Source organism: Panthera leo, chromosome E2 (assembly GCF_018350215.1).
Source record: "Panthera leo isolate Ple1 chromosome E2, P.leo_Ple1_pat1.1, whole genome shotgun sequence".
Lineage (NCBI taxonomy): Eukaryota > Metazoa > Chordata > Mammalia > Carnivora > Felidae > Panthera > Panthera leo.
Window position 1 is genome coordinate 15706899 of NC_056693.1, and position 16470 is coordinate 15723368.

The 16470-nt window shown below is 50.1% G+C and overlaps 1 protein-coding gene across 8 annotated transcripts in view; it reads right to left on the reverse strand.

Annotated features, from left to right (window-relative positions):
* The window catches only part of SIPA1L3 (signal induced proliferation associated 1 like 3), a 237245-nt gene that overhangs the window by 40041 nt on the left and 180734 nt on the right, over positions 1–16470 (reverse strand). For all 8 annotated transcript variants that reach the window (XM_042919979.1, XM_042919975.1, XM_042919974.1 and 5 more), the window contains 2 exons: positions 7549–7676; positions 782–900 (listed from right to left, as the gene is read on the reverse strand). In XM_042919979.1, coding sequence (XP_042775913.1) covers positions 782–900; positions 7549–7676 — 247 coding nt within the window. The remainder of the gene's footprint in view (positions 1–781; positions 901–7548; positions 7677–16470) is intronic.

The following is a 16470-nucleotide window of genomic DNA, read 5'->3' on the forward strand; positions in this document are numbered from 1 at the left end:
TATACGAGAGGGAAACAAACTTCTACTGTGTGAGGTCACTGAGATTTAGGGACCATCTGTTAGAGCAGTTAGCTCACTGCCACAGGCTGACCGCTGGTGCGCCTCTCCCAGTGTGATGGCATTAGGGGAGGTGATTAGGTTATGAGGGTAGAGCCCCCGTGAATAGGATTATAAAATCCCTATACATATTTACATATTTATACCCCTATATGTAGTTATCCATTCCTCGTGAGTGGGATTATTAAATCCACATACATACATTTACATCCTTACACAAGAGACCCCAGAGAGCTAGCTCCCTCATCCCTTCCACCACATGAAGTGAGAAGGAGGCCATCTATGAACCAGGAAGTGGGTCTTCACCAGACACTGAATCTGCCTGAGCCTTGATCTTGGACTTCCCGGCCTCAGAACTGTGAGAAGGAAATTTCTGTTGTCAGTCACCCAGTCTATGGTATTTTGTTACAGCAGCCTGAGCTGGTGAAGACACTGACCATGACCAGTGTAATCGTAGGGAAACTGTGGCACAAGGAGGCAAAGGGATTTGCTGGCGATGACTTGGCTGGTGAGGGCTAGAGCTGGCTGTGCGTTTGTCTGGCTCTAGACCAAGCAGTTGGCCCCTCTGCTGGAGTGGATGGCAAAGGAGAAGGATGTGCTCACGTATGGCATTCAGAGGCCCACACCCAGGTGACACTGTCAGACCCACAGTGGTCAGGGAAGTGAAGTAGCCAGCTTCGCAGTCCTGGCTCCCCAGGATTAAGCAGGTGGGGCCCAGACTCACTTTGGAATGCCTGTTGGGGGAATCTTTGCCTGCTGCGTCCTGCCTGGAGGTATGCTTGCTCCCGCTGCTTCCCGCCATGGCTGAGAGCCGGGCCTGGGCGGGCACATGCCACAAAGGCTCTGCAGGAAGACAGGAGACACATCAGCGGTTAGAGGTGACTCAGGCCCTGGCCTGAGTCCACCTGATGAATCTGGCCCTAAAAATGGTCCCACCCCTCTGCCAGCTTGTCTGCCCAGCTCATATAGCACCATGACCCCATCAAGTTATGTCTTGGGGAATAACAACACTCAGTGATGAAATATTTACTAAGCACTTACTATGTGCTAGACCCCAGTCTAGTGCTTTACAAGGGTTAATTCACTGAAGCCTTAGGACCATCCTCCGTCAACATCCCCAAGGAAGGTTGAGCACATTTTCATCCTTACTGGCCATCTGGATTTTCTATTTTGTAAATTACTTGTTCCTATCTTTTTCCCATTTTTCTTTTTTTTTCTCTTTCTCTTTTTCATTTTTATTTATTTTAGAGAGAGACAGAGCACACACAAGTGAGGGAGAGGGGGCAGAGAAAGAATCTTAAGCGGGCTCCACACTCAGTGTGGAGTCCAATGTGGGGCTCAATTCCACAACCCTGAGATTATGACCTGAGTTGAAATCAAGAGTCGGACACTCAACCGACTGAGCCATCCGGGTGCCCTCTTTTCCCGTTTTTCCATAAGATTGACTTCTATCTTATTGGCGAGCAGGGTTCTTTATATATGCAAGGTAGCAATCCTTTGCTGGTTAAATGTGCATAACTTATTTTGGTAAACAAAAATGCAGTCACACTAAGCACTGTTCTACAATTTGATTTTTTACTTTACAGCATACTTATACTTGCTTTTCCCTTTACATCCTTGTAATACATCTTCACGTAACTGAACATAAAGTTGTCTTATTTTTTTTTTTTTTTTTTTTAAATTTTTTTTTCAACGTTTTTTTTTTATTTATTTTTGGCACAGAGAGAGACAGAGCATGAACGGGGGAGGGGCAGAGAGAGAGGGAGACACAGAATCGGAAACAGGCTCCAGGCTCTGAGCCATCAGCCCAGAGCCCGACGCGGGGCTCGAACTCACGGACCGCGAGATCGTGACCTGGCTGAAGTAGGACGCTTAGCCGACTGCGCCACCCAGGCGCCCCAAAGTTGTCTTATTTTTAACGGCTGTGCAGTATTCCATCATGTTGAACGGACATCATTTCCTCAACCACGAACATGTAGGCTATTTTCAATTCTTCCTTACAACAACGTTTGGGTGGCTCTCCCTCTACATGCGTCCCTGAGCAAGAGTGGGATTGTGTTGGGACGGAACTCCACAACTGGAGTTGCTGCTTCAAAGGTGAAACAGGTTTAAAATCGTGATGGTCGGTATGGGTGTAAATTAGTCTAAACTTTCAGGTAGTCGAGGTGCCTGAACTTAGCAACTGACCTAAAAAACAAAACAAAAAAGAAATAAACAACCCCCCAAACCCTCTAGTGGAGGGCTAGTTACTACCTATCAAACACAAATGCACTAACAGAGGACAGAGGAACCATGGCGGTCTAACCCCAAGGCCCACACTTTTGATCACTTCTGTATTTAAAATAATTACAGCAGGGACGCCTGGGTGGCGCAGTTGGTTAAGCACCCAACTCTTTTTGTTTCTTTTTTTTTTTTTTTTTAAATTTTTTTTCAACGTTTTTTATTTATTTTTGGGACAGAGAGAGACAGAGCATGAACGGGGGAGGGGCAGAGAGAGGGAGACACAGAATCGGAAACAGGCTCCAGGCTCCGAGCCATCAGCCCAGAGCCTGACGCGGGGCTCGAACTCACGGACCGCGAGATCGTGACCTGGCTGAAGTCGGACGCTTAACCGACTGCGCCACCCAGGCGCCCCAAGCACCCAACTCTTGATCTCAGCTCAGGTCATGATCTCACGGTTCGTGAGTTCAAGCCCCACATTGCGTTCTTCGCTGATGGTGCGGAGCCTGCTTGGGATTCTATGTCTCCTTCTCCCTGCCCCTTACCTGCTTGTGCACTTTCTCTCTCAAAATAAATAAATAAACTTTAAAAAAATTAAAAAAAAAATAATTACAATAACGGTGCCTATTAAACACACGTTCTGTGTCAGGTATTACTAAAACTGCTTTGCACACATCATCTTGCTGTGTCCTCCAAGGAATACTGTGAGGTGGCTATCAGTACCCCTTCCAAAAGGTGACGAACGTCAAAACTCAAGAGAGTTCAAGTAGCTGGTCCAATGTCACACAGAGAGGGCCTGAGACCCGTGTGTGCCGTCCACATCTGCACTCTCTCTCTGTGCTTCCCCAGCAATGACACCACTGGCATCGGTGGGGAGCATGTGTTTGAGAAGCAGGACTTGCCATTCTCTTAATGATGGGTTGGGGCCTATGCTGAGGGCTGGGCAGCTGTGACCTCACTGGACCCTCAAACCATGCTGGAAGGAGAGACACTTAGGATGTCCGCCACAGAGGAGGGACCTGAAGCTGGGACAGATGAGGTCACTGCCAAGGTCACACGGCTGACTCTGAACTTCCCACAAGGCCTGTTGGAGCCTGAGCTCACTACTACACGCTGGGCCCATGTTCCCCTGGGGAAGGCTCCTGCTCTGCGTGGGCTGGGCAGGACACTCAGGGCCACCACAGAAAGCAGCCTGGTTGGAAAGTCCACGTGGTGGCGGGGAGGCTGCCCACTTCATCTGTCTACTCTACCTCTGGAGATGGTTTTCCTCTTTGGAGCATCCCACAGGCCCGGAAGTATTAGTTTCTGGGAGGTGGCCAGATCATGCTGGAAACCACGTTTCTAGAGAGAGCCAAGCCTGTGACAGCCATAGCCAGCCTTAAGTACCACCTATGACACTGGTGGCTTCCATTTTTCTGTCCCTGGCCCGGACCTCTCCCGACTTCAGACCTTTGCCGTATAGATGGCTACCTCACAACGCCTCCTCTGGGGTGGCTACCAGGCACCTCCTGCTGAACATGGCCAAGACCAACTGCTTATCTTCCCCCAAACCTGCATCACTCACTGTCTTTCCTGCTCAGTCCATGTGGTTCGATCCTTTCAGCTGCTCAGGGCAGAAACCTGGTATCAACCTTGTCTCCTCTCTCTCATATCCATGTAGAGGATTAGGAAGTGCCATCAACTCTACCTTTAAATGACTGTATCTAGAACCTGCCCATCCCTACCACCCCTGTACCTATCCTGCAAGAATCGGCAGTCAGAGGGACCCTGTGAACACCCAGGTCCCATTCCTCCTTCGCTCAGAAGGACGGAGCTCCTGTCCCACTCTGAGCGAAGGACAAAGTCCTCCCCACATGCTCTGGCCCCGTCCCCTCTCTGACCTCATCCTCCACTACTTCTCCAGCCACACGGCCTCCTTACTGTTCCTCCTACGCTCACTGCTATCTCAGGGTCTTTGATTATTCTCCTTCCCTGGAATGTTCTCTTCCCAACATTTTTCTATCCTCACCTGAATGTAGTTTGCTCAGAGATTCCCCCAAACCCTGTCCATCTGTCTCAGCACTGTGTTACAGTTTCCACTTGATATTCAGCCTTAACAGTGATCATTCATCACTGTGTGCCCATCTACTGTCCGTCTCTCCACCAGACTGTGGGCTCCAAGAAGGCAGGGAACGTGCCCGTCTGGCTCACACTGTGGTGCCCAGTGTGGTGTTTATCATTAGCGATAGGTCAAATGAACAGTGGGATGGAGGACCAGGTCCCTTCCCCTCCCGCGCTGCCTCAGGGTCCTCAGTTCTGTCCTTAACAGGCCCTGATATTGAGCCCTTCACTGGGTCTCTGAATGGCCCCTGGTAACCTTCTGGCTCTCCTGATGGAATGATCTCCCTTGTCATACCAGGCAGGTGACAGACATGAATTTGGTTGTGAGAGATGTGCTACAACTGTGGCCAAGCACAGACTCGGGCAGCTGGTGACTCAGGGGCCTCCTTCCCAACCTGGGTGCTCTCAAGCTTGAGAAATACTCACACTCTGTGGGTGAGGGGCTGTGGGTGGTGTTTGTGGACGGTGGGGGCTGAGGGGTCCTAGCACCCAATAGGCTTTGGTTCAATCGCAATTATGCCTCTCACCAGCAGGGACCTTGGACAAGTGACAACCTTCCTATGCCTCATCTAAAAAAATGCTTATTTTTGAGAGAGAAAGAAAGAGAGATAGAGAGAGAGAGAGAGAGAGAGGGAAAGAGAGAACATGCATGCGCATGCAGGGCAGGGGCAGAGAGAGGGGCACAGGGGATCTGAAGCAGGCTCCATGCTGACAGCAGAGAGCCCGATGCGGGGCTGGAACTCACAAACTGTGAGATCATGACCTGAGCCAAAGTCAGACGCTTAACTGACTGAGCCACCCAGGCGCCCCTCACCTTCCTCATTTCTAAAATGGGCCAGTAAAAAGTACCCACTCTGTCACATTCCTGAGATGATTAAATGTGAAGTAAGAGGGCATGGAGAGCACCCAGTATAGCGCCGGGTGTATAACAAGCATGCAAAACTGTCCTGCTGTTACTATGATTACATCATCTGATCAGGGCTGGGTGAATCCCCATGTCTTGTCACAGTGCCCGATTCTCCACCATGAATTACCTTGTCTGGGTCTTGAGCACATTCTAGGTTTCATGATGACCTCTTTCTTTTTTTTAATGTTTATTTATTTATTTTGAGAGAGAGAGAATCCAAGGAGGCTCCTCACTGTCAGCATAGAGCCCAAAATGGGGCTTGAATTCATGAACCATGAGATCACGACCTGAGCTGCAACCAAGACTTGGACACTTAACCAACTGAGCCATCAGGCGCCCCTAGGCTTCATGATGATTTCTAATCACAGACTGCCCTGATTTCTTTGTGTGTGTGTGTGTGTGTGTGTGTGTGTGTGTGTGTGTAGCGGGGGGGGGGGGTGGGTAGTGGTGTTAAGTCAACTTATAACAAGGTCCCAAGGAAGTAAGGGGGGAGCCAAGCCCTAGGGGACGGAAGAGAGAAGAGAAAGACAATGGTGAGTTTCTGTGACACCTTGTTTGGGTGAACGTTGGAAAAATTTCCTCTCCATTTTACACTTTGGTGTAATGAAATTGCCAAGCAACACTTTTCTTTTTCTGAACTGGGTGGGGAAGGAAAGATGCAAATCTGTCTGTTGTGGAGAAGAGCACAGGGCTGCAGGCAGTGGCTGGCAGGATCGGGTGTGTGGAGGAGAGAAGCCAGCCATGTCTGCAGGCCCCGGAGGCAGCAGAAGGGAGCGAAGTCGGGATGGCGACCTACTTGCCTGAAGTACAACTGTTTTCCCTGGTTTAAGGGAACCATAGGGCTGGGGGGCCGAGAAATTGCCCAGGCCGCTACTCCTGGGACACACAACCTCTTCCCTGTCCCACCATGCCTGAGGGAGCTGGCGACTCTGACACGGTCAGCCCCTGGAGCTGCCTGGAAATTCTCGACTATCTCTCTAAGAGGACAGCTCCATGTCTCCCCGCCTCCAACGTCAATGCTCTTTTACACTTCATTCCTTTCCTTTCTTTTGAACCCACCCATTCATCGGGTAGTTCTCAGACTTCCAAGGGGGGACAAGTTTGTTATGTGAAATTCTACTTCAAATATTCCACAAAGTGTACATGCCCACAATTAATCATACATAGGAAGATAAACAGATCAGAAGATGCTCAGTCTTATCAGGCACCAGAAAATGCAAATTAAAACCACAATGTGACACCACTATGCGTCCACCAAAGGTTGGTGAGGATACGGAGCGGCCACACCTCTCCTCTGTCACGGGAGGGAGTGTGAAATGGCTTGTCACTCTGAGCAAAGGCGTGGCAGCTTTGCATGAAGTTAAACATGTGATCTAACAATTCCACTTGCAGGCATATACCCGGCGGAAGTGTGAGCGTGTGTTCAGCACAGACCGGTATGAGAACACTCCCAACAGCGCTAGTCTAAGCAGCCCCAAGCTGGAAGCCACCCAAATGTCCATCAGTGCCAGAACGGAGTAATACGTTGTGGGTCATTTGAACAACGGAGAACGACTCAGAAATTGCACTGCCTCCCACAGCCGTGTGGCTGACTCTCAATAACATGGTACTGAGCGACAGAAGCCAGACGTGCACACAAAACGCATCAAGCCAGCAGGAGTATTTCATATACATGAAATTCATAATGAGGCAAAACGAAGTCTGGCTGTGAGAAGCAGGGCAGGGATGGCCTTTGGGGGTGCTGACTGGGAGGGGCCTGGGGGGCTTTCGGAGGCTGGCCATGTTCAGCCTTTTACCCTAGGTGTGGGACGTGGGTGTGTTCACTTTGTGACCTGTTATCATGCTGGACACTCATGATCTGGCTCTTTTCTCAGCATGTGCTGCACATCTAACAGTGAGAAAAGAGCACAGGAGGGTTTATGTAATGAAAAGCCTCAGAACACAATCAGTTCTGCTCCCCTGAGAGCACCACTTTTAGTCCTTCTCTGCTGTTTCCCTGGGAGGTTGACACCTCCACGGCGCACGTCTGTACACGGGCTCCTGAGTGCGTGCCATCTGCTGATGCCGTGTCTGGACAGAGGAGGATCAGGCTCACTGGTCCCTGCTGCTCTCTGGGGCGACCTCCCTAATCTTACATGAGGCTCCAACAGCTTTCCTTTGTGTTCTATCCGTTGCTGACAGGGGGGAGGTGTGCCCCCTCGCAAATTATAGGAAGCCCCGCTGGGCAAGGTAGGCGGGTGCAGCCGGTCCCGGGGAGGCCCTACCTGGCTTCTGACGCTCCATGGTGCTCTCCTGGCTGGTCAAGCCACCTGAGGAGGAGTCGCCGCTGGACATCCCGTCGTGGCTGAAGTGGGGATCAAAAGACAGCAGCGGGTGTGGGGCGGCCGCATACCTGCAGGGGAGCGAGAGAAGGCAAGCACAGGGTGAAGGGCTGGCGTGTCAAAAACCATCTGAGCCCAACGGCCTGCTCACTGGTGGGTTTTAAATACACTGGAGGCTCTGTGCGGAGGGGATCCTAGATGAGTAATCCTGGAAACGTGCTATTAGCTGAGGGTCAGGAATGAGTCTCGCCCGGGAAGCATGCCAGGGAGTGCCGGGCAATGCAGGGTCCTTCAAGGAAGGAGGGGCAGAAGCCACTTGGGTGGAGGCCCTACTGGTAGGCTCCCCAGGGGTCTTGTTTCTTGGCTGTGAAATGGGGTGAGGTGTTGCCAGCAGCTCCGCCCCCCACGCCTGTCTCGGGTTGAAGCGTTTGTAGGTACAGGAGGCCTAGAGCTGGACAGGTTGGGATTCAAACCTCGCCACCACCTCTTTCTCAGCCAGGGACAGTCACTTCCTAGCCCCCGAGCTACAGTTTTCCTAAGCTGGTGATCGCAGTAGGCCTTTCCTCAAAGGACTGACTGATGTCCTGTGTGCCCAGCACTTAGCCCGAGGCTGACACACACAGAGCTGTGAGAAGTGGCCAACAGGCCAGAACTCAGTGTACATCCCTCTGTCGGAGTAAGGCGCTGCAGGAGAGAAGCTGTATGCTCAGGTTTCACAGTGAGACAGAGCTGGGCTCAAACCCCTGTCCCATCCCTTACTAGCTATGTGACGTTGGTCAGGCAAGTGCTCATTAGTATGAGCTGCGGTTTTCTCATCTGAAAAATGGGATAATGACATTTTCTACTTCACAGGGTAGCAGAGTGGATGAAATAACAAAAGTTATCTCGCAGACAGGGGCTCTCCCGGAGGCTGGCTCTGTATACCCACAGCGACGGCTGAGACCTAAGGGAGGAATCAGCAGAAGGTTCTCCCTATGGCCACACGTCCCAGGTGCATTAGCTCTATGTCCTGGAATGAATCCCAAGGGCACCTCCAACATCCATTCCACCACAGATCAGAGCCAGTCATGACTGAAACCCTTCTCTCTGCCTGGGGTTGGTTCAGGGAAAGGCAGACGACACGATCTTAGCTGACATGATGTGAGAGGTTGTGAGAGTTACGAAGCGTCTCAGAAAATACTTCTGGCCCTCCACGTGGCTGGAGGACCGTACTTCCTGGCCCCTTGAGATTGGCTAGGTGGGGTCTGAGCCTGGTCTTGTCAACAAGCTGTGAGGGAAGCGATCTGGGGACAGTGGCTGCCTCTGGCAGCCTGGGTCCCGAGAGGTCCTCTGCCAACCAGCAGTGGAGCTCCAGCGTGGGCACCAGATACACCTTTGCTGATTTAAGTCACTGACGTTTTCAGGTGTTTGTTACTGAAATGGGGGAAGTGTGCAGGGGAGGGCTTCTGAGGTAAGCCTCCTGGCTCCTGAGAGCAATGACGAGGAAGGATGGCTTCTCTTTTTCACCTGGGTATTGCTGGGTCCAGACAGAACACCGTGACCCGCTGTTGACCTCAGGCTAGCAGCCTGAGGACGAGGCCAATGCTGAGCATACAAGATTTAGAAGGCGGAAGGGACTGGGCCCTTGATGACGTTGTTGAAATGCTGGATTAACCCTCCCTGGAGCCTGACCTATTTCTGAGCCTCCTTTTCTGTGCGATAATGCATTCCCACAATGTTTGGGCTAGCCAAATTTCAGTTATTTGTGGCTAGAACACCCCACTGACACAGGCCCGGCACTTTGGGAGAGTCACGGAGCCTCTGTTAATGAAGCTGATTTTGTGATTTCCCCAACTTGCTTCCTTTGGAACTTGGGAGGCTGAGAAACTGGAACCCCCAACACTGAAAAGAGGAGTGAACTGACATCTCTGGGGCCATCCTACCAGCCTAAAGCCAGGGCTGTTTCTGCAAAGCCTGACTCTAAACCCCTAGGCTTCACCGCCCCCCGGGCAGCAGAGGGGAGCTCCAGGGGTGCCCCGGACTTCCCGAAAACCCACTTCCACCCACCTGCCAAGAAAATACATATTATCCCCACCTCCCCAAACCTTGACTTCTACTACCTCCAGGGAAGGCAGACAGAGCCAAAACAAGAAAAAGCACAGCAGTATTCAATACTGACTCAGCAGCCAGCCAACTGCCTGGTAAAATGTGGCTCCACCACAGAGGGAAACTGAGGTGTTGATGTGTTTACTCCACTTCCTCAAAAAGTCTGCATCAAATCCCGAGTACTAAAGGAAAATGTCAGCGGTGGCCGGGGTCAGCCCAAGGAAAGTGGAAGGTATGAGTATCTATCCTGGGCTTGTGGCTTGGGAACAGAATCCCGGCTGTACCCGGGGCTGCAACGTAACTGGTTCACAGACCACATTTCCAGGCTCTCTTGCAGGCCTGGCCATTGTGATAACAGTGGTGCATGGGACTTCCAAGAAACCTCTGCAAGTGTGCTGCGGGTGCCTTGGCCTCGTCACCTCCTTAAGGCTGAAGCTCCAGCAGCCACCTTACGATCAGTAGGCCACAGGCCAAGGACAGCAGAGAGCTGGTGAGGAGGAGCCTGGGTCTCTGACAACACGGGGGAAAGAAAGAAACTGTCTCGCCTGAGTCACTGTTTTCTCTATTATGCAGTTAAACCTGATCCTAACTGACGGACTGTCTTTAGCTGGAAGTATTTTACCATGTTTCACCACTCAGCTCCTGTCCCTCCACGAAGACAACCTGTACTTTGTCCAATCACGTAATTCCCTAACAAACCCTATTATCCCAATGTAAAATGACTGACCTATGCTGCCCGTTCTTTGGGGCGTGTGTGTGTGTGTGCACGCGCACGTCCCCTTTGGCGCCGTTTCAAACGTTGCCAAGTCCTGGTCAAGCTGCTTGGAAATGCGGACATGCCGGCACCTCACCATGCCTGGCTCTGGGCAAAAATCCCCAGAAGAAGAGAAGATCAGAGCTATTCTCAACCTCATCTGAGAAATGTTAGAGTCTTCTACCTTTTGTTGGAAGATGACATCACTTTAAAGATAAAGGGTTTTGGTTGTGGTGAGAAACTAACTATAGTTTCAGGCATCTTCAGGCAGGAGCTGATGTGCTGGCGGACCCTGAAGAGGCCTGGTGGGGAGTGCCTTCAGGTCGGCAGGGCTGGGCTGCCGGGATGTTGGCTTTGGGCTTCCTACGTGGCCATGGAAGAAAGTACCAAGACAGATGTGAACGCGGGCAAGAGCCTCTCTGGAGGGGAGGGCTCTGGCCGCTCTGCTGGTCTCCTACATGGACTGACGGAGGAATGCGTGGGTGAACTCCAAGATGACCGGTGAGGTGGGTGAGGTGGGTGGATGATGTCGTCGTTATTGGCTGCCACACCAACAACTGTCACCTTCTTTGTCTCTGCTGGTAAGGCCCAGGTTCCCCTGTGGCGCCCATCCTTCGGCCATGTGACCTGAATAAATCCTGACAAATTTAAGACAGTCGAGTGGGTCCAATGTGGCCCTGCCAGGGGATGGTTCAGGGATAGGTAAGAGACCCAGCTCCTTTACTTTTTTTCTTAACATTTATTTGAGAGACAGAGACAGAGCATGAGTGGGTGAGGGGCAGAGAGAGACACACACACAGAATACAAAGCAGGCTCCAGGCTCTGAGCTGTCAGCACAGAGCCCGGCATGGGGCTTGAACCCACAAACTGTGAGATCATGACCTGAGCCAAAGTTGGATGTTTACCTGACTGAGTCACCCAGACACCCCAAGAGACCCAGCTCCTTTACTCTCAAAAGCAAACAGAAGCTCTTTCATTTTTTTCTGCAGGGCACTGATTTTGCTTGGGGGTCACAACAGCCACCATGGATCTCTAAAGGAGTCAGTCCCTGAGGACTTCCCTAAACCAGCCCTACAGCCACCCTCCCTCTGGGCTATGTGATAACAAATCCCCTTTAGGGCCTCACGCCTTCTCAAGTTAGGTTTTCTGTCACCTGCAGTCAAATGCCTCCTCACCATTCTTTACGGAGCTGGCAGAGAAAAACAGGAAAAAGAAAAAAGAAAAGCCATCCAGGTGGTCTGCTGAGCAAAGGTCCGGCGGCGCCCTGCAGGCTTGCTGAGCCGGGTGCACTGTGCGTCCTAATGCCCCGTGCTGAGTTGAGTGGTTTGTTCACCCTGCCAACGAGGCTGGCAAACTCCTGAGGACAAGGCAGCAATTGCCCCCGCTGCCAGGACAGGCGCTGCGCTTGGTGGTAACTGTTATAACCGTTAAGGAGCACTTACTATGTGCCAGGCACAGTTCTAAGTGCTCTGCAAGGGTTTCCTCCTTGAATATTCTCAACACTGCTCAGGGACAGACATTTTACATGTGAGCAAACTGAGGTGTGGAGAGGTGAAGTCACTTGCCCACACTCACACGGCTGATAAAGGCCATCTTACTACCTCTCAGTAAATCCAGGATGGGCACCAGACAGATTCTGTGTCTAAGGGCTGTCACAATTCTAAGAGCTTGATGAACTCGGCAAGTAGCAGGCCCACTGGAGACAGCAGGAGACATAGGGGTCACAAGGGTTCCAGGAGGTCCTGGGGAAGCTGGGCAGAGAGGAGAGGGGAAAGGAGCTGAGGCTAACACCGGTACAGCCCTGGCCTGCTTCCAGGCCTCTTACCACGGGCTGGTGACTGACTGGGAAAGACACTTCTGAGGCTTTAGGGGATGCGTTGTGCTAGCAGACTTTGCAAAGCTTGGAACCTAGATGTTGACCGAGATAAAAACCACACAAACAAACTGTTGAGAACTGGGTTTCCTGTGGAGTCCTGGGAAGAGAGGGATAGGCTGGGAAGGGCTGATGTTTAATGAAGAAGTGTTCTTTTCCCACTTGTTCATGCCAGACAGCCTGAACAGTTTCCTGGGGCAGGGACTCCAGAAGGGACTGTGTATGTTACCCTGATTTGGAGGATAAGCTCAGAGACCTTTGGCAGGACAGGTCATGGGTCAGTATCAGTTCTCCAGAATCACATGGGCCTGGGTTCCTGTTCCAGCTCTACCACTTCCTGCAAGAGTGACCTTGACCAAGTGGCTTCACCTCACTGAGCCTCAGTTTCCCCTCTGTAAAATGGGATAATGAAGTACCTACCTATGGAGTCACTGGGAGTACTCACTGAGATCATGCATTCAGCTCATTGGAACCGACTAGAGAATCCAGAAATAGACCTACACAAACGTGCCCAATTGATTTCCCCTTCCAATGATTTTTTTTTTTTTTTTTTTTTTGCTTTAAGGAGCAAGAGCAATGCAATGGAAGATGGACAGCCTTTTCCAGAAGTGGTGCTGAAGCAGACTGGGTGTCAGGAGGCAAAAAAAAAAAAAAAAAAAAAAAAAAGTCAAACCTCTCACCTTATGCAAAAACGAAGTCAAAATGGATCATGGACATAAATGTGAAAAACCAGAAAAAATGAGAAAATGTTCAGGACCCAGATTGAGGCAAAGAGTTCTTTCTTAGACTTTACAACAAAACCATGAACCATAAAGAGCAAAAAAATGTAACTGGGACCTTGTCGAAATTGAGACCTTTTGTTTTGTGACAGATCCTTGTTAAGAAGACGAGAGGATGGGGGCACCTGGGTGGCTCAGTCAGTTGAGGGTCCAATTTCAGCTCAGGTCATGATCTCAAGGTTTATGAGTTTGAGCCCCACATCGGGACTCGCTGCTGTCAGCCTGTCGGCACAGAGCCCGCTTGGGATTCTCTGTCCTCTTCTCACTGCCCCTCCCCCACCTGCTCTCTCCCCCAAATAAATATTAAAAAAAAAAAAAAAAAAAAAAGACAAAAGGAGAAATTAAAGATTGGGAGAAAAGATTTGCAAATCACACAGCTGACAAAGGACTCATGTCCGGTATATACAAAGAACTCTCCAAAGCTGAAAATGCTGCATCCGATTAGAAAACGGGCAAAAGGACCTACATGGACACTTCCCTAAAAAGGTATACAGTTGGCAAATAAACAAGCACATGAAAAGACGTCACCAGCCATTACAGAGACGCAAATTTAGACCACGATGACGTCTCCTCACGCACCCAGCAGAATAGCTACAATGAAAACCAGTGGCGACAGCCAATGGTGGTGAAGATGTGGAGAAGCCTGATCATTCACACGCTGCCGGCGGGAATGGAAAATGGTCTGCGCGCTCTGGAAAACAGTTTGGCAGCTCCTTTTAAACTAAAAATGGGCTTACCACACAGCAAGCGATTGTATTCCCTGCCCCGCCCCCCCCAACACTTCTCTACGTGTGCTGCAGAACAGTCAGCACACACATTCACTGAAGTAACACTCTTCTCCATTTGCTGAGCAAGTAGCACTCTAGAAGCATCTCTCCCGCCCCCCCAAGCCTTGCTGAGGTATAACTGACAAATATAACTCATATATTTAAAGTGTACAACGTGATGATTTGATATACGTACGCACTGTGAAATGATTGCCACAATCAAGCTAATTAGCACATCTCTCACCTCACGTAGTTGCCTTTTTTGGGGGTGAGAACGCCCAAGATCTACGCTCTTAGCAGATTTCAAGTGCACAATGCAGAATTATTAACTATCGGCACCGTGCCTGGACGTACATTAGATCCTCTGAACGTACTCACCTTACAACCAAAACCTGGTACCCCCTGACCAAAATATCCCTATTTCCCCCACCCCAACCAGCCACCAATCTACCCTCTCTTTTCTATGAGTTTGGGACTTTTTTTTTTAAAGCCCGATTGACCTACACTCTCTCTTTTTATTCTTTTTTAATTTTACTTGTTTTTTCTTAGGAAGACAGAGACAGAGACAGAGAGACAGAGAGAGAGCACGAGCGAGGGAGAGAGGCAGAAGGAGAGAGAATCTCAAGTTGTTCTATGCTCAGTGCACAGCACAACCCTGGGATCATGACCTGAGCCGAAATCGAGTTAGATGCTTAACTGACTGAGCTACTCTGGCGCCCTAAGTTTGACTTTCTTTTAATTTTTTTTTTTTTAACGTTTATTTATTTTTGAGACAGAGAGAGACAGAGCATGAACAGGGGAGGGTCAGAGAGAGAGGGAGACACAGAATCCGAAACAGGCTCCAGGCTCTGAGCAGTCAGCACAGAGCCCGACGCGGGGCTCGAACTCACGGACAGTGAGATCGTGACCTGAGCCGAAGTTGGACGCTTAACCGACTGAGCCACCCAGGCGCCCCCTAAGTTTGACTTTTTTGATTCCGCATATAAGTGATACCATACAGTATTTGTCTTTTTCTGTCTGATTTATTTCACTTAGTGTAAAACCCTCCAGGTTCAGCCATGTGGTCACAAATGGCAGGACTTCCTCTCTTTATGGCTACATAATATTCCGTTGTGTATATGCCCTGTGTTTCTTTTATCCATTCATCTGTCAACAGATACTTAGATTGTTTCCATATCTTGGCAAGCAATTGTATTCCTGGGCATTTATCCCAGGAAAATAAAAATTTGTTTTCATGCGTGTTCAGAGTATGAATGTTTGTAACAGCCCAAGCCCAGAAACAACCCAAATATTGTTTGATGGGAGAATGGCTGGTTAAACAAACTACGGAATACAGCTCAGCTATGAGGAACTGACTATCGATACAACAGCTTGAATGAACCTCATGGAAATTATGCTGGGTGAAAAAGAATCTCAAAAGGATATATACTATATGATTCCTTTTATAGAACATTCATAAAATAGCAGTAAACAGAGACACAGAACAGATTAATGGTTGCCAAATGGTGGAGGGGTGGGTGTGGCTATAAAGGGGTAGCAGGAGGGAGCTTTGTGGTGATGGTACAGTTGAGTGTGTACATTGTAGTGGTGGTTATGCAATACCACACACGTGACAAAACTGCACAGAGCCACACACCCTCGCCACACACACATGCACACGTATGGCTGGCGAATTCTGAATAAACTCCATGGGTTGTACCAACGTCAACGCCTTGCTTTGATACTATATGGCGGAGGCTGGGTGAAGGGTTCGTGGAGCTCCCTGTGCATTTCTTTGCAACTTCCTGTGAATCTATACTTATTTCAAAAAGCTTAAAAATAACAATAAAGGGGAGACACCTCAAGACTCTGAAAAACAATGCTCCCTGGACTTACCAGTAACATCATTCCTACCATCTCCGTTCTTGCCCAATCACTTTGTACCAACTGCCATTTCTAGCCTCTATCCTTGGCTACTGCTGCTGCCCAGGCGTCCCCATGGTCCCCCCACACCAGATTCCCCTCCATTCCTACTGTATTCCACACCATTGTGCTTACTCACATCTGTGGCCTTTGCTCTGCCTAGAATGGCTTTCTCCCTCTTCTCTGGGGCAAACTCCTAGTGATCTCTCAGAGCCCTGTTCAAATGTCACCTCCTCCAGGCAGCCAGCCTTGACCTCTGGGGCCGGGCTGTGCTCCCTCTTCCAAGACTTGAGACTCTCAGAGTGTTTGTCAGGGTGCACATTGTTTCTAGGGCACGCTCTCCCCCACGGCCAGCAGCAGTGACCACAGGAACCCACAGATAAGTGAGGAGCTCAAAGAGTGCTCTATGCATCTGGCACACAGCAGGTGTGAGACCCGCTGCTGAATGAAAGCTCAATGGTGGTGGCTAGAAAACAGAAGAGGAAGTACGTTTTACCCAATCTTACAGCAGAGGCTTAGAATCCAACAATGGTTTAGTTCAGTGGCTCTCAGAGTGTGTTCCCTGGACTGGCAGCATCGATCCTGTATGTTCTACGCTCCAGACCTAGCACGTCGGAGCCTCAGGGGTGAAGCCGAGGAAATGTTTGTTTCAAGGCCTCTTTCTGGGTGATCCTGAGGCATGATGAAGATCGAGACCTATTGGCT